Source organism: Echeneis naucrates, chromosome 13, assembly GCF_900963305.1.
Source record: "Echeneis naucrates chromosome 13, fEcheNa1.1, whole genome shotgun sequence".
Taxonomy (NCBI): domain Eukaryota; kingdom Metazoa; phylum Chordata; class Actinopteri; order Carangiformes; family Echeneidae; genus Echeneis; species Echeneis naucrates.
In genome coordinates this window covers 5,208,101-5,226,099 of record NC_042523.1, presented here as the reverse complement: position 1 = coordinate 5,226,099, position 17,999 = coordinate 5,208,101, and the positions used below count along the sequence as shown (strand labels likewise).

The window sequence follows — 17,999 nt, the reverse complement described above, 5'->3', positions numbered from 1 at the left end:
CTATCACACTCTATTTCTCTTCGTTCGATTTTCCCATCCTGCTATGTCATTGTCTCAGCCCTCCCATTTTCCTGTGCAGCATCCACAGCTCTGTCCTTTACTTCATGGCAAGTCCATCTGCTGCTCGAGCTCTTACATGTTTATTTGAAAGCAGCAGTCAAGGGCTGGCTTGTCGTGTCAAGTGGGGATCAGACCCTGATGGGCCCAAGGGGCCGACTCTGGTTATGAACAACATGTCTGAAATCAGTGTGTGTGTGTGTGTTTGTGAGGTGGGGGTGTTGGCGGGAGGGAGACAGAATTGAATGCAGTGAGGAGAATGACAATGAGATTAAAAAAAAAAAGGTGCAAGCATGCTGCAGACTGTTCAGCATGCTTGCACGCTCCCCATCCTGAACCAGCTGGACACAGACCACGTCGATAACAGTTCATTTTGCTCCATCGTGGTTATAATGGGGTTTCAATGAGGCATCAAATGAGTTCTGCTTGCACAGAATCACTGTTCAGCGCAAAAACCCTTTACTTCTGCAGATACAATTCTTTCTTCAGCACAGCAGTGTCAAAGAGCAACAGCAAGACAGATGTGCCTTGAGCATGACAGAGTGTTTGTGACCACGTGGGGCCAAAAGAAACGTGCATCTGCAAGTGCAGCAAAGGAGCAAAGTTATCGGAATCAGTGATCAGAAAACTAAACAGAAACTCATGTATGCAGTGTTGTGAATTTTAGACATTTTCATTCACAATCAGAAACCTTTCAGAAATATACAAGTAAGAATTAGCACATTTGATTGCAATCATTAAAGTGCTTTTTGGCTTGTGTTAGTTTATATAGAGACAATGTTTTCCGACGACAGATTGCTAGTTCCCATGTGACGTTGATGGATAGTTGGTCAGGTAATGGATGGATATCACTTGAAAGCATTTGTGCCAAAATGGGATGTTTCCTTTTCTTAAAAGCTAACTAAAAGCAGAATAAGAAAACACAATCTACCACTACCACTCCTTTCATGTCCAGCCCAGATTTATCCCTGGCCGTTGCGGTGGAAACCAATAATTCAAATGACTGGATCTCCTTTTTTCTTCTTATATAGACCCACAAGTTATTCTACAAAAAAGCTGAAAAAATGAAATGACAATAGAGATTTGATTCACTCCGTGCAAAAAAAAAAAAATCATCTTCACTCTGATGAGATGCAACTATAGCAATATGTCACGTTATCTTGCCTCCTTGGTTCAGAGTCAGATTGAGAAATGTAAAGCGTAATGAGGAATTAGCGTGGTAAAGCATGGTAAAGGAGCACTCCAGTTGAGGCCAGGAGGAAATCTGTTTCAACAGAGCATTATGTATGCTGCCACAGGCCAGCGGACAGTTCAGTCCACTTGAACCTCCTGAATTATTCACCAGAAAATCTAAAACCTTACATTACCTCACCACAACTACTCACCAGTGTGCATGAGTAAATCCTTAATGTGTCTGTGTCTCTGAAAGAAGGAGAACAGCAGCAGTCAACTTCAAAGAATGTTGATGTTAATCTTCCTCCGGGATTTGATGAAGTGTTGGTGCTCTCTTAATACCAGCAGGGCGAAGATAGTCAGCAGATCAAAAGACATGAGGCAGACTTTATTTAAAAAAATGTTAATCATGTTTGTAGTTTTTATAAACACGCTCACGCATAATAGTGAAGCTAACTGATTTATTAAGAATCAGCAGTTGCTCTATGAAGTAACAGGATTTGGAGAAAGAACATGAGAATGAATATTACATTACAGAATTGTAAACAAAGCGCTACAATTTCATGCTATGCATAACGCGGAGGGTTGGTACTGTACAAATGACATTTTACTGTATATTAGTTTACACTGATGGTAGCAACAGAAAATGTAAATTCTATGATGGCGCTGAATTTACACTTGATTATACAGTGTCATCTGCTGGTCAGTGAAGGCATTTCAGTCTTAATCTTAGCCAAAAATTCATGAGTGCCTGAAAAAAATCTTTTCAGCGAAACCCAAAAACATGTGTAACTCTTTTATTTCATGAATATTTACACATTTGATCACCGGGCAAGCCTGCGTATGTGTGTGTGTGTTTGTGTGTGAGGCAGGTTACTGGTTAAGTGCAAAGCAGTCCCTTGTAACAAAACTTACACTGACCACCAACAAAGCCAAAAATCAAATGTTCATTCTATCACACCAATTTCACTGTCCAACAAAAAAGACCCCTTTTTTTCAATTAAGAATCATTTACATTGGCAATGCAAAACTATACCAGAGGGCCAACAATGGCTGAAAATCCTCGTATGCAAATCCTGATCCACATCACTCTTTAAACACCATATTGCATGGTAGAGTCAGGAATTTGCGTTAATGAAAAACATGAAAAACATCACCGTGGCCAGAAGAAGTTGTTCTGGTGACCAAGGAGAAAACTAGAACCGACTCTATTAGCACAAACGCTCACATATACAGAGGCTTTTCTAAATAATATAAAATAATAAAAGCTCCACATCAACTCCTCACCACCTTCTTTCACAGAGTGCATACTTTGTTTACTGTAGCAGCAGACAGCTCTCTTCCCATAATGATTAGGTCGATATTGCTCTGATTGAAGCTTTCCTTCCCTAAATTGAGCAATCGTGGCTCATGTTGACAGAGTAAGATTTCTTTGACCTCGCTGATGAATGGACTGAACATCAAAAATCACATACAGCTAGAACTCAGGCCCTTTTGTAACTTCTGGACTTACGTGCAAAGCTCTGCCTGACACGGTACAGCATTGTAGCTCTACCAGGAAACATGCCCTAGAGCTGAGCCGGTATGAATGATATTGTCTACAAAGATTTATCCTTGTCAAGGGAACCAGAATGAACACTGAGACTTCTCCTTCAACTCTCCTTAAATGACAGCTCGGAAACATTTCTCATAGCCTGCAGCAGACATCCTTTTCATAACAGCACAGACGCAATCTTTTCAAACAACAGTGTGAAGATTTTGAGATGGGCTTCTGCACCCATTTGACCAGCGCTGATCTTCAAATGACCACTTAGCAAAGAGATTTTGGTCGTATCTTTGGAAAAAGCTGAAAACAAAGAAACACAAGTTTGCTTTATTTTCCTTCAATATCAAATGCACTTTGGGAAGAAAAGTAGGTAAGTAAAAGCTATGCTGTTCATTAAGAATCAACATCTTACCCCAAAGTAGTTGTTTGGAACGAATCCCTCCTTGCCGCAGAGTGAAGCCCACCACCAGCCCGAACCCTCTAGTTTCTGCAGTATAGTGACCATGTCTCCCTCTTTGAAGCTCAGCTCATCAGCCGCCTGAGCTGGGTAGCTCCACAGTGCATACAGCACCCCGCTGTTCTCCAATCCCATGGCCTCCTCCACGCCTGATATTACAGAGAATACATAATGTAATACACAATGTGTGCGTAACTTTTCTAAGTGAATGCATACAAGTTTTAAAGTGACAGGTTCCATACAGAGTTTCAAATGGTTGTCCAACATCCACATTTAGTATAAATTCATAAGATGAACTAAAAATTGCATATCTTTCATATTTGCCATGACAGTGTGCTCTGTTAAAATAAGATTGTTTATATCATTCATATAGATATGCTTCACAAAGACAGCTCTACTTCTGTGCACATTACTATCTATATTTATCTATCTGTCACACTGCGTGTATGTTGGGTTAGGATTAGGAAATGCAGGTAATGCCAGGTGATGAGCACCAGATGTGTGTGTAGGGGGAAGCAAACTGTCGTTGGAATGTTTAAAGTGTGGGTTTTTCTTCTTTGTGATGAAATGAAATTTTTGAATGGAAACTAGGGACGATACATGGACTAATATGTTCTCCCTGCCCTTAGGTGAGAAAGTGCATTCATTGCTTTGTTGTGTAGAACATACATCTGAACAGGTTCTCCATGTTTGCCCAAAAGAAGCTAAATGTTTTTGGTATGACTGACAGACTACATTGTAGATGCACTTATTGTCATATGGTGTCATCATCATGATTCATTCTACAGTGACTGACCTTTAGCAGTTAATACTATACTGTCATTGGGTGTGTGCGTGTGTGATGATACATGTGTGGGCGGCATCGCCTTACCCTTCAAAAAACTCTCACACTCTTCAAATCCTAAAGCATAAGGATCACATTTCTGGGAGGCAATGGCACCGTCACTCTCTGTCATGGCCATGACAGCTGCTCCATTCCTCACCAAGAACTCACAGAGGGGGCGATCGTTACAGGAGGCAGCACAATGCAGTGGAGTCCTATTGGCCAAAAAAAAAAAAAAAAAAAAAAAAAAAAATACAGCAGTAATTAAATACATCCAATATTCAATGCTAAAACAATCTAGGGTTTATTATGCCTTTCACAATGCCAGGAGAAAAACCTTTGTCTTGACAAACCTGTTACCTTTGAAGATGGCCTACACAAACCTTTAAAGTCAATGAGAGAGAGGGCGAAGGTGTAAAACAACAAGAAAATATTTACCAGCCATGGCTGTCTGGTGCACTGACATTGGCTCCAATGCGAACAAGGAAATCCACCACATTGTAGTGGCCTCCACAGATTGCATTGTGAAGAGCAGTGATGCCTTCGTCATTGGGTTGGCTGGGGTTGTTCATCTATGGGAAACATTTTACACAGAGGAAATGAATAGATAATTCCATTGTCAGGTATTCTCACACAGGTTCTAACTTTGTGACAGAAACTGAGAATTGTTTCTGTTGTGACCGTTTTCCATTTTCAGCAGCTTCTAGAAATAGAAGCTGCTCGACTGAGTAACTTTCAGGCAAAGAGTAAAGGTTATGGTGAACAGGGGACTGCAAGCTAAGAATTTCTTCTGTAAGGAAATGTAATATTTTTAGCGCTTCTTAGTATCCAAATTCAGAACTGATGCATATTCTGTTGTAGCTGAGAGGTGTTTGAGTTTTAGACATTCAGAATTTATTTATGGATGCTGCTGATATAAGCAGGTGTTTCAAAGATATATAGTTGGTGCTGATGATAGATATGAGGAAACAGGCTGACCCAAGTAACAAATACAAAGTGGATTATTGCATATATTTAATGTATGAAAAACGTTTCCTTGAATCAGTTAGATCCCTGCATGCATCATGATTTTGCTTGATATAAAAGATTTTTTTTATCTAGAATATTAATAATATATATATATATATGTATGGGTATTATTTTTATATAATTATTAGTTAAGTGAGGAGTGGTAGCTGCTGCTATTCAGTGGAATAGCACACACACACACACACACACCTCCTGCACTGCTCTCTGCACTGTCTCCAGTTCTCCAACCAACGCTCCATCCAGAAGCAGCACCAGTGGACTGAGCCGAGCCCGGTTCCCAGTACCTTTACGCTCAGATTTGGATCGACGCAGAATAGAATGGTAGCTCTGAAGGGACAAAGATATGAAATCTTAATTGTATCAATTGGAACGCTTAGCAGAGAATGCTTTTCCACCATTTAAAGCATTATGTAGCATTTAGTTCTTGTGTCAACAGTTTCCACACAATGTACAGCAGCAACACATATCAATTATAATAAGAGATATAATGTATGACAAACATGATACAATGATCATTTTATTTTGCATGGTATTAACATTTAAGGGTAATTAGAAGACTATTGTATCAGCTACTGTTAGTTTATTTCTTACTCTGAAGTCATGGGGAATCAGTGTGGATGTTTTAGGCAGAGGTGCAGGAGGCATGGCGCTTTCCTCTCCCTCTGAGGAGCTGCTAGTCTCGCTGCCCTGCTCCGCCTTCTGGTGATGCTCCTTCCTGCGTAATAGCTTGTTGATGAGATGTTTGTACTGGTTTGGCTGATAATGGGAGGCCCTCTTCAGGGGCTGTGGCTGGTCTACTGAGCCCCGCCTCTTCAGGGCCCGGGGAATTTCTGCCCGAATGCGGAGCAGCTCCTCCAAGTCAGGCAGCTCTTGGCTCTGGGCCTCCGGGGCCACGACTGGCTGCAGCCTGGTGGGGCTCAGGGGCCGGGGAATGCGCGGCAAGCTTTCGTCTCTCGCACCCTCTCCCATGCTACGATTCTCAGGAATCCCGGGCAATGGATGAACATATTCAAGCTTCTCTAACTCTGCATCGACATCTCCATGGTTCAGTGCTGCAAAGATGGATAGCACGCCCCATTTAAATTACAAAGTTCACTGTGAAAATAGAAAATGTTCAGATATTACTCTTTTACCATCACTGTATATGGCTGGCTGTCTCTGCTCTGGTGGATGCTGCTGTGGCTGGGGTACAGGTTGGCTGAAGAATTCCCTTGCCATGGGTACAGCTGGTTGGTAAGGTGCCGTGTCCCCTTCTCCTCCCAGGATTTTGGGTTGTTGAAATGACTTTGCTCCCCAGTAAGGGTTTTGGAGGCGCATGATGACGGAGAGTGGGATGGGTCTCTTCTGACGCGACTGAGAGGCAATTGGGGGAATAGAAATTCGGGAGGTGATGGGCTGAGGATAGTAAGGGGGGTGGTCTGGGGATGAAACATCTGGTGGCACTGTTATACGTGTGTTACGGGGAAGAGAACCATGGGAGAATGGGAGAGTCTGAGAGCGATGATCCTGGAAAAAATTAACAAAGAGGGAGAAAATGGGAATTCCTGCAAATCACGAGCCACAGAATCACATATAATGTGACGGGGCCCTTGATTTTGTCAAATCTGCAGTTCTGTTGATTCTCTTTTAGTTCATTTTTAAGCATAACTACAAGTAAATTAATGGTGTAGTTCAGTTTCATTAACAGTAAAGCCAACACTTGTCAACTGCAGTCACAGAAGAGAAAGCCAAATGATAAAGAACATTTAGAGAAACAAGGCACAATGGGAAAATAATGTTGCCTTGTGTCTGCTGAATGTGGAAGTAGAACCCTATTTCCTAATATGCCTGAAATTGCTGGCTGTGTTTTCCTGTGATTTTTTTCTTGTCTCATAGACACAAATTGAGCTTATAAAAAGAAACTATGACGGTTTAAGCACAAATAGCCAATGAGAACTGTATTCTCTGAAAATGAGGATGTCCATCTCCACCTACAGTTTGTTCACCCTGACAGTGTGTGTGAACAATTCTTCCCTTTTTGCAGCACCTACCTTTTTGGGGCTTGGTGCTGGAGGAGGTCCATCAAGGTTGGATTCTCGCCAACTGCTGTTTGGCACAATTTGCCGCAGCCACTCGGTCTCTGAAACAGTCAAATGTGAAGTTGAAAAACAGAGACACCATAGGCACAGAAGCAGTGCTCTTAAATACTTATATCGTGTGTCAAGAATTACTTCTGCATTGTCATGTTACAACACAAAAATATAAAAATTACAACATATGAGTAGAAGAATGAAACCAACTGTCATAGGTGTGGTGAGGTTTTCTTTCATAGGACACATCCAAATCTGTCTCATTCCATTTGCTGGGTATCTTTTTCCGTCGTGAACTCTCATCTGAGAGAGAGAGAGAAAGGAAGAGAAATTGAAAAACTAAGTTTCAGGAGAACAGCACTTAACAAGGGACTCTTTATTTACAGTAAAAGAATCTCCAAAATTGCATAGTGACATTAAACTCACATTAAATCTTAAAGCGTAGTTGAATTCTTTTGGGGGGTATGCAGGAGGACACAAATTTCTCACTGACATGTTGCACTGAATTTTCACTCTTTAGCGTATAAATGTCAGAATTTCTCTCTTTCACTGGCACAAACTGGTAGGACGACTCGACTGGATTTCTATATAGCCCATCCATGACCTTTTTCTGTTTTTGTTAAAGTTCATTGACACCGGAAGACAACTTCCAGTGCTCTGTCCCTTCCCGAAAGAAAAACCAAATGACTAATTGAAGTTCATGAACGTGATCTTCATCATGAGGACATGTTTTTATATAGTACATAGTTTCCCAGCTTGCACTACAATGAAAACACATTTAAACTTAATCCTATGATTTATTATCTCTGTTGGGTTTATTTGGCTATTGTCATCTGATTAGTCCACTGCTATATAACTACAGCTACTTACCAGGTGGCCTGAAATTTTTTGGGAGCGTATTGGACAAGGGATAATTGAAAGACAAAGGGGAAGGGCCTCTCTCTGCCCGAGGTGACCTGCGGCCCATCTTGCTGTTGTCGTATGGGCTCAGCAGATTGAAGGAGTTGAATGAGGGAGATTGAGACCCTTCAAAAGCTTTTTGGATCGGAGAAGGGCTTCTTTCACTGTAGCTTAATGATCCTTGTGGGCTCCTGTTGATGTGAGTGGGGGAATTGCGTCTTTGGGATTGAGGTGACTGTGTGGGGCTCTGCTGGCTGTATGGGTAGCTTTCAGTTCCAGATTTAGAAAGTGGGGATTTTCCTTTCTTGGTGATCTTGGGAGATGAGAGTGGGCTTGTGGTGAAGACAGGGGAGGATGTTGTATTTCTATTGTTGTAGCTGACGGGATCTGCAGGATGGACAGATGTTGAGCTTGGGGAGAAAGGCGTGAAGTCGTTGCTGGAGTTGCTGGATCTGCCATTACTTGACTGCCCTGTAGTGATGGTGCTGTAGGATGATCCCAGGGACTGAGACTTTGGAGTGGTGACTGCTGTGCTGGTCTGCAGGAAAGATTTCATAAATCTGTAAATAAGCCATGGCTACACTATACCACTGGTGAGTAACACTTAAATGGCGTATCATTTTACAGCACAGCGTAACATGAATTATTTTGTTTTTTTTTTCATTTCAGTCAACTACATCCAGGGTGTTTTAAAACAGACACAAGGGTGAGCATGCAAGGACATTTGAGATAAATACAAACCAAATAGTAACTAGTAGTAAGGAAGATAATTATTTTGTTAGTATAAGAAGGTGTTTTAACATTTACTGGTCAGAATAATGGTGGTAGATGAGAATATTAAAGGTAAACTGGGGGGAGCCACTTTAGATTTTATAGGCAATGAATGAAAAAGAAATGCAAATTCTGAAGACACATGCTAGCGGCATGTAAGACAAACTTGGGAGAGCAGGCATGACTTCACTAACTGACTAAAGTGGTGGACATTCACATTCACTTTTGGATAAACTTCTCATTCACACTTTTGACTGGTAGCGTACATGTAAACACATTTTATACATGCCAACAAACATAGTTGTCACTAACAGTCACAAAAATGTGCTCTAGTTGCCTGAACGTGCAAGTGTATTTGTACCTGAGGTCCAGACTTTCTTTGTTTCTCCGTGGAGGAGGCTTCCTGCAGCAGGGAGCTAAACTCTTTGGATAACTCATCTGCTGTAGCCAGCGATGCATTTAGGTCATCATTCATAGTCTGGACTGAATATGAACCAGACAGACAATTAGCATAAGATATTACATTCATGTGTACAATTAGACACTGTGCCAAAAGGGCAAATCAGAGGCTTATGAAAACTCACACAGCATGCTGGTGCCAAAGCTTCCCTGAGAACTCATGGCTATGAGGAAGCACTGTTTTGCTCCTGAAAAAGAAAACCATCACACCAGCTGTTAGGAAAGTAGTTTGAGTACTAACAACTAACTAACTAACGTTAGTTCAACGAAAAAGGTTAGCCATGTGAGATGTATGCGCATTCAGCATGGAGACTCTGCTTGTGGCTCCGCTTGTGCCAAATGCAAGGCACAACAGAGCAAAGTATCATATGAAGTAACTCAGCTTTCTGCCTTCTGGGCTTCTCCCATTCTATTTGACTTAATTTCAGATTCCACGTGTAGATCTAGTCTCATTTAAACTTGCTAGATAGTGTTTAACCCTGTCCTGTTTCTCTCTTCCTGTGGGCTGTTTGCTCTCTCATCCCCTCAGCCAGGCTGACAGACGGCCAACAGTGTGTGAACATTTAATCTGTATGGCCTTCATGTCTAGACATGCCAACAGTTAATCATACCTTTGCACCTGCCACCCCCCCCCCCACCCAAAAAAAACAAAAAACAAAAAACAAAAAAATAATAAAACACTTGTCAGCAATATGATTGGATTAACTTTAAAGAAATAATAAATGAAACTCAGCCCTTTGAGTCAAGCAAGTTAGAAGGAACTGCTTGCTGTCCATGTTACTCAACCACATCATCTGCGTTGCCAGGTGTTTAAGCTATCATCTCATCTGACTGGTCTGTTTGAAAGACATTTTCCCACAGAGAGACAGACAGCACAGTGCAACTGGATGAGAGTTGCACAAAACTGCAGACGATTACTCGTGCCAACAGGTCAGTTAGTCCAGATGGGCAGCAATAAGTGTGTAATGTCATATTTCTGAGAAATATTTAGAAAAAATATATTTTGTAAAACTAAAAAAAACAGGCAATGTAGCCTTATCAAAATGTCTTGTACCATCCGCACACAACTGTTGACCATTTGCAATCCAGCCAAAGCGAATAAAACCTGGTGTCTAGTTCCACAGACAGACTGACAGAACATGAAGTCAGTCATTCTGTGTTTGGGAAACAAGGAATCCTTTGTCCCTGATGATTCAGCAGCTAAGTTTGCTGTGTGACCACTTAGCGTCCCTGCGTGCTATTTCGGTGCATTTCAAAAACACTTGTACTTAACATGGCTACACTTAACTTACTAAATTATCAGTTTGTTGTGTTTCGTGTATTATGAGCCTCTGCTGCTGCAACTAACATGTTTACAAGTTTTTTTTGTTTTTTTTTTGGGTCTCTTACCCTAGATGATGCACCTAACAAAGATTAGGAAACATTAAAATGAATGTTTCCTTCTTAATATATCTTACACAATGAACACAGTTGATACTAAAAATATCTCAAAGAAGCTGTTCTTTTATGACTTTTTGATTTGAAGAGAAGGGTGTGGTTATCTCCATCTCAACCCCAGTCTGTCATTATGCCTGGTATAATTGGTATATAAATCTAAACCAACAAACATCCGACACATCCTTGCCATTCACTGCATAATCCCAACACCAGCTGAAAACCGGCTTGTTCAAGAAGAAAACATATCATATAAGGTTGTCAAATTTGAAGTGTTGTGGCGACTTGTTCTGGTGACAGGATCACATTCCTTGACACTCCTCCCAGTAGGGCATTGAATTCTCCACGCCTAGGACGCTTATCTCCGTCAAGAGCAGTTCGCACAGAAGCAGACGACACTCTCATTGACTCACAAAGGTCATGTTGATCACTTGCTCACTCAACTCTCTCCCTTCCTGCCCTGCAATTCCTTAACCTCACCCGTCTCTACGAAACTCTTCTCTGCGGTGTATTATGCAACTTTCTTACTAGGAATATTTCTACGTTGGCTACTGTGTTGTTTCCAGAGGCACTATATCACATCCCCACTCTAATAGAAAGTATTTGATTACATTTTTAGATTTAATTAAAATATTCAGTTTATGGGATTTTACCTCTCTCTTTTTTCCATGTGTTAACACATCTTAACAAATACTAAAGTGTTGTGAGTGAAGATCAGGTATCAAAAACATCAGAGAGTAAATGAGCATTACTGTTGACGTACAGAGTATTTTAATGTTCTTACATGTCTTAAATATGCTAACTTATTTTACTTATTTATTTAACCTTTTACCACTTCTTTTATCATTTTCCACCATGTTGTGCTCTGACTTGATTGGCATGTTATGTCTTTGCTTCCATTGTTGTTATTTTGTGCTTTATTATTTTTCGATAGAGAAAGTTTATTTTGAATATTACTATTTTTCTTCCCATCGTTTTTGTTGGTCTTTTGTATTTCTTACTTCCTTTCTTATCAGCATATTCTACCATAATGCAAATGAATAAATAAATGTGCTTTCTAGACTGGGTGAGATGTGTACTGAGAGGATGTGTGCTGTTCTCTCGACCAGGCCTCCTGACCTGCTGCTGCACCTAGATTTCTTGGAGAAGCTCCTCTTATTTTCTTTGGTTCCTTTCCAGTGTTTGGATTACAACGTTAGCCCGTCCTACCATTTTAGCATACCTCAATTAGCTCTCTCAAGTGGTAAAGTCAAGATGAAAAACTGCAAGATAAAAACTTGAAGGAATACATAACTCCTTAACTTGGCAACTCAGAGACTTTGCTAATGAATGCCTGAAAAATATAAAATACTGTGAGCAGCAGAAGCAAGTTTTAAAGATTAAAGACAATAATCATTAGTTCTGCAGAATACCAGGGTGTGTCTGACCAAGAATACACAGAGGCCCTCGTTTGTCCCCATTCCTTTAGTACTGCAACAAGGATCCATGACCACGCATGTAACTCATTCTCTTCGTTTCCTACGTTTCCATTGAACTCGTCCTTTCTGTCCAGGCGTCCATTAATTTCCTCCGTCTCCTCTTTCACAATTGTGGGTGCCTCTTTCAATATCCTTCCTCCAGACATGTTTGGCTTTGTCTATGCTCACTCTTGGCAGCAAACCAGGCTGACAACTAAATAAATAAATAAATACAAATCCTGTTACAACTTGATTCCATATGTGATTTACTTCAGATTTTTTAATCTGACTGTTTATCAATATGCAAATTACACAAACTAAATTACTAGTTAAGTACCTACTACTGGATAAACCTGCTGCCTATCACCACATTTGTGATTACAGAGAGCTATGGTGAAACACTACTTTACACTCCAAGGGGGAAAAAAAAAAAATCACAAACTTCGTTCAGTACTCTCGCACAGATTTTGAGGGAAATTATCCAGACCATCATTGATGTGAAGTCAAAGCGTTTTCATGGAAGAGGTTGAGCAGCAAAGATAACAACTATTTTCATGTTTACATTGGCTAACTGCTATCTACTGTGACCGGAGTCCCTGGAAATTAGCAGTGTATTTCTTACTTGGAGAATAGGGTCAAGGTTAATTGTTCAAGTGTTTTTGCAGGGTATTGTGTGATTATTGCATTGAACATCAGAAATCTAGGAAGGACATCTGATAATTTCATCTTCAGCATCTGCTATCATTACAGAGAGTGCTTGTTACAGAAAAGATTTTCTTCCAAAGCAACTCACCTAAAATTCTTTAACATGATGAGCTGTATTGATTGCTTTCCCAGCGTCACACTCCAATGGTTGAATGATGAGTTCAATAGTGAAGTGAACTTTCCATAAATAGGTCATAGATCATTCATGTTTCCTAAAACCAGATTTCATCAGATTTCATCCGCTTCAAATACCAAAAGTATTTGGTATTTGAAGTGCTTACCCTTTCTACCTGCATAATAACAAGCAGGCTCTGCGAGCAAACACTGCAGCTAAACTACAGCAAGACCAAAGAATATTTCTGACGACAGAATGCAAAACTTCAGTATAGGCTGCCTAAAGCTCCCCTTTTGTTCATGATGCTGCATACTCTCCTCTAGTCAAGTGGACTGTTCCACCAGTCCAGCTATTTATGTCTAGTGCTCTCCTCAGCAATGGACTAAGGAATCTGTCAGTGTCACACAACATAACAGACGTTTCTGGCAAGTTACATGCTTAATCTCCTGTCTCATGCCCAATCTGAGAGGGTAAAACACAGCAGAGCTATTAAGAGACAAATACTGTGTGCCTTCCTGCGCACATGTGTGTACATGCAAGGATTGAATCACTAAGAAGAAAGCAGTCTCACAAGCACTCTTGTGATGGGATGAAGAATTTGTTTAGCAACAGGTTACAGCATATGCATCACACAATGCAGCCCAGCTGGTTTTGACCAAGTTACAGAGCAATAAAAAGAAGTTGGATGAATGCCATTAAACTTTTGGTCAGACAGGAGGGATTGGCTTGCTCACGTGGAACAGTTGTGCCAGTTCTGCAGATAAGTTCAGCAAATAACTCGGACAATTTCTGAGTTTCATGCATTTTTGCATTTTCAAATTACACTGTTATATTAGTAACATAATTTGTAAAGCTGTTGATTGACTGAATTTTTCATGCTGTGACGATTTTAACTGGGTGAGACTGGGTGTGCAAGGAACTCCAACTGCATTGCTGGATTTTTTTCAGTTTTTTATTTATTTTTTTTCTTTTAACTGCAGACGCATTTAAAAACCCCATTCATTCATTTGAAGATCACAACATGGGGAACCTCAAGTTGTTATTACTTGAAATGCCATAAAACACTACTTAATCAGATAACATTGCTATTACATAAAGAAGTGGTTGTAAACGGCATTGTAATGACTGTATGATTAAAATGGTTGGTCATTACAGGTATTTCCCAGTGTGGCCGTAGACTGAGAGGCATGCCAGGCTGGGATGGGAGCCTAAAACATCTGAATTTAAGTAGGTCGTGGGGAAAGGCTCCATTTTGCAGACAACACCTCTCAAAATGAACACGAAAACCTTAGAACCAACTATTCAGACATTAAAAAGAAAAAAAAAAATCCGACAACCCATGTTTTCCCAACAACTGAAAAAGACTCCGAGATCAACGCCAACTACGCACCAAATGCGCGACACAAACATGTTATTAGGAGGCATAATTCATCTGCCACTCACCATAATCCAACCAGAAATTTGACATTCTTCACATTGCGGACGGATTGAAATGTCTCTTACCTCAAAAACGAAAGGCCTGGTGTTCCCTTTTCTTTCTCAGACTGAAGAGAAGAACTGAACCTTGGACCAAGTTTTCTTCCTGAAGTCTGCTACCCTGGTCTGTTCGCCTCTTGTGGCGGAGGAAGGCTGCAGACGTTCAGTCATAGCACCGCACTGACTTCACTTATTCTGGCCCAAAGTCCGTCCCCTCTGGATCTTTCCGCTTTTGTAACCCGAGCCAGCTATTTGCAGCTCAGCTGGCACAGGTAAAACATGCTCCACCAGCGCCTTTCATCGGACACTTTGGCATTTTCTGACTGTTTTTTTTTTTTTTTTTTTTTAACCGAGAGAAATATTTTAGTTTGCGAGTGAAGCTGCTTTTGAAAACACACACAGTTCAAAAAATGTAAAGGTGCCCATCGTGCCAAAGCAATCATATTGTTTTTCATGATTGCGACAAATGTCCTTATCGTTCGCCAAAACCACCAGACTTTAAAAGTTCCTTCACCCAGACTGTCCCCCAGACCCCCCTCATAAGACACCTGACAACCTCTTGAATATTTGCACATGACTGCACTGTTGCACAGCTGTATCATATCCCATATATTTCATTTTTTAATGATTTTTTTTAAAACCTTTTTTAAACCTTTCACTGTCTTATATGATAACTTGTAGGGTATTACATAATAGCTGTACAGATATGACATAAGAGGGCTTAGTAAAGTACCCATTCAATTAAAGGAGTACATATTTTAAATTTATTCTGTGGTTGGGTGAGCCATTTTGAGGCTAATCGCATTTTACTTTTTCAAGGATTGTCAAATCCGTTCCAGTTCCAAGTGATCCGCACACGTCAATCATTCAGCGTCATAGCGTACGCTCTACGTGCTCCACCCCTCGCGGAGGAACCGTTTCCGCCAAGATGGTTGTCGGTGCCTTCCCTATCGCCAAGCTCCTCTATCTCGGAGTGAGGCAAATGAGCAAGCCTGTAGCGAACCGGATAAAAGAAGGTGCCCGGAGAAGTGAATTCTTCAAAAACTATATCTGCCTGCCGCCGGCGCAGCGTAAGTACCCGAGCTAACGGCTTCAAATGACCGCTACACCTCGGTGTCAGACACCCGGACGGTGGATAAGACGGGGCTGCAGTAACCAATGGGATTGCACCAGGCTCGTTCGCATACCCAATCACTTTCACGTATTTAGCTGGTTGACCAATAGCAGCCGGGGACGTTCGAGAAGGGCGGGTCTTGCCTGGCATTGGAACAGATTACAGCATACACCTTAGCTTTTATCGTGACAGGACAACATGGCCCACTCCCAATGTAGCCCATCTGCCCTCGGTGTCCGTTAGCACGTTCTCACGGGGGGTCGCACTCTAACGGAGGAGAGCAGAGTGGACCGGGAAACCCTCAAATACCGAGTCTGCATCGGTGCATGCTTGCTACGGTCAAGGCCGGAAGTGCAACAGGAGAAATGGTGGAGGAAAGCCTGTTCTCCTTCTTTGTGGTTTTTAATGGCGGTTGGCAAACAACGTTATGCTGTATTACCGCCACCGACTGGTATGGAGTGTGGAGAGTCGAACTTAATTTTACAAACGTAGGGAAACTTAGACAAATAAATGAAACTAAATTATATTGCTTTTTATCAAACTTGTTCTCCTAGGTTATTGCATCAGCGCGTTATAACATTTTTCACTCAAACTTCTCTGTAAAGTGTCTCTTAAATCTAATCTCAGCTTCAGTTTGGAGAGGCTCAAAATTTGTTCTTTTCTTTCTTCATCACACTTTGGAGAGTAAAGTACAACATGTTCTATTGTTTCCTGTTGATCGCAAGAGTCACAGTGAGCTGAAACATGCTTCTTTTTTTTATATTTCATATAAGAGGCCGATCTGTTGTTTCCATATTTAGAGGTCGTTGGAAACACATTGTCATGTAAAGTAATATATAGCACTGTATGTGCTATGGTTTAGCAGAAAATTTTTCCTTAACCCTAACCCTCCAAGGATTGACCAGAAAAAATCGACCTCCCTCAAAAAAGTCAATATTTCATTTCAGAAACATTTAAATTAGTCTCACAAATTGACACACAGTAACCAAATAAAGACCAAGACTTTCCAAAGAGTCAAAGTAGTATGAAAAATCTAATTGACCACTAAACAGACACATTTGTCTTGGAAATCGTAATAGTGGTGCAGATGTGTTTTGAATCTCACCTTTTCACGATGGTTATATATTATAACCTTTTCATAGGTTATATATTATAACCTATGAAAACTTGTGCATCTCTGTTTATAAATGCATTCTCATGTGTATCATCCAAAATATAAGTGTGAATGTGAGCAAAATCAAAATTTTGAATTGACAGCCTAATTTTCAGGTGTCTGTGTACAATATGCTTGGTGTCTTCACAGTTTACCACTGGATTGAGATGCGAGCAAAGATGCGGGTCATGGGCTTTCGGGGATCCACCATTAAGCCATTAAATGAAGACGCGGCTGCAGAGTTGGGCGCAGAGTTGCTGGGAGAGGCAATCATCTTCCTTATTGGTGGTGGATGTATGGTGCTAGAGTACAGCAGGCAGGCATCTAACTCCCGCCGCAAAGAGGAGGAGCTGAATGAGACCATCACAGGCCTACAGACTGAAATTGCAGAGTTAACACTAACCACAGAGACTCTGGATGCTCGATTGAAAGAAGTCAATAGGCTGTTGCTGTCCTTTCCTACTCCCACCAAGAAGTGATTAAGCAAGATGGCATAGCACTGCTTCTTGATTTGTGTGTCAAGGAATAAGAGTATAAGAGTCCAACATAGTGCTGCCATCTATACAACTTGATGACAACTCTGCTTCACACACTGTCATCATATACCCATAAAGTTGGGTGGAAGAGGTGGATATAGTCAGTACGTTGTGGATTTGGGGGTTGCCATTAGCTCATGTTTTGAGCAACTATTTGTGAAAGGGGATTGCTATGATATTCATAGTGAAATTCTGTGGTTCATTTTGCATGTTTATTACCAAACTTGATTATATATAAACACAGGGCTAGACCCTAGAGTTAATATATTTTGTAACAGCTACAACATGTTGCTTTTTATTGCAATGATCCTATTGGACCTTAATCACTTAGGAACACAGATTTAATTTTTTCATCAGCTTGTTACAAGTGATAGATGATATCAAAACAAAAATTTTTCTGGTCATATCTGTTGATTATCATACAGAAAACATATGCCCATACAATTTAATGGACATGTTGAAATGTATTTGCACTGTGATCCCATTTGCTGGTTCATGTTTAATGGATGTGATGACAACTGTAAAATAGAGGTGTGAAATAAAATTGTATGCCAATAATGGAGCTTGTGTCACATCCCACACTAATCAAGGCCACCCCACCCTCCTAATATATTTGTGAGAACGAAGAGCAAAATATGACATCTGTTATTATACAGCTATGACTACATTACCCAGCATGCCTTCTTCGTAAACACAACACCACTTCCTACTTCGCAGTGTCCGGA

The 17,999-nt window shown here is 40.8% G+C and overlaps 2 protein-coding genes across 2 annotated transcripts; one reads left to right on the top strand and one right to left on the bottom strand.

The window, feature by feature from the left end:
* Positions 1-1,677: 1,677 nt before the first annotated feature.
* On the bottom strand, positions 1,678-14,670 carry ppp1r13l (protein phosphatase 1, regulatory subunit 13 like). The gene is made up of 13 exons (XM_029518432.1): positions 14,499-14,670; positions 9,410-9,472; positions 9,187-9,308; positions 8,025-8,592; positions 7,365-7,457; positions 7,116-7,204; positions 6,219-6,591; positions 5,677-6,137; positions 5,275-5,412; positions 4,495-4,628; positions 4,105-4,271; positions 3,189-3,382; positions 1,678-3,076 (listed from the first exon to the last, which is right to left on the bottom strand). The coding sequence occupies exons 2-13, from the start codon at positions 9,444-9,446 to the stop codon at positions 3,041-3,043; spliced, it is 2,412 nt and encodes an 803-aa protein (XP_029374292.1). The 5' UTR covers positions 9,447-9,472; positions 14,499-14,670; the 3' UTR covers positions 1,678-3,040.
* A 707-nt stretch (positions 14,671-15,377) lies between these two features.
* Positions 15,378-17,831, top strand: opa3 (outer mitochondrial membrane lipid metabolism regulator OPA3). Its single transcript, XM_029518039.1, has 2 exons — positions 15,378-15,541; positions 16,889-17,831. The coding sequence occupies exons 1-2, from the start codon at positions 15,400-15,402 to the stop codon at positions 17,215-17,217; spliced, it is 471 nt and encodes a 156-aa protein (XP_029373899.1). The 5' UTR covers positions 15,378-15,399; the 3' UTR covers positions 17,218-17,831.
* The last annotated feature ends 168 nt before the right edge of the window (positions 17,832-17,999 follow it).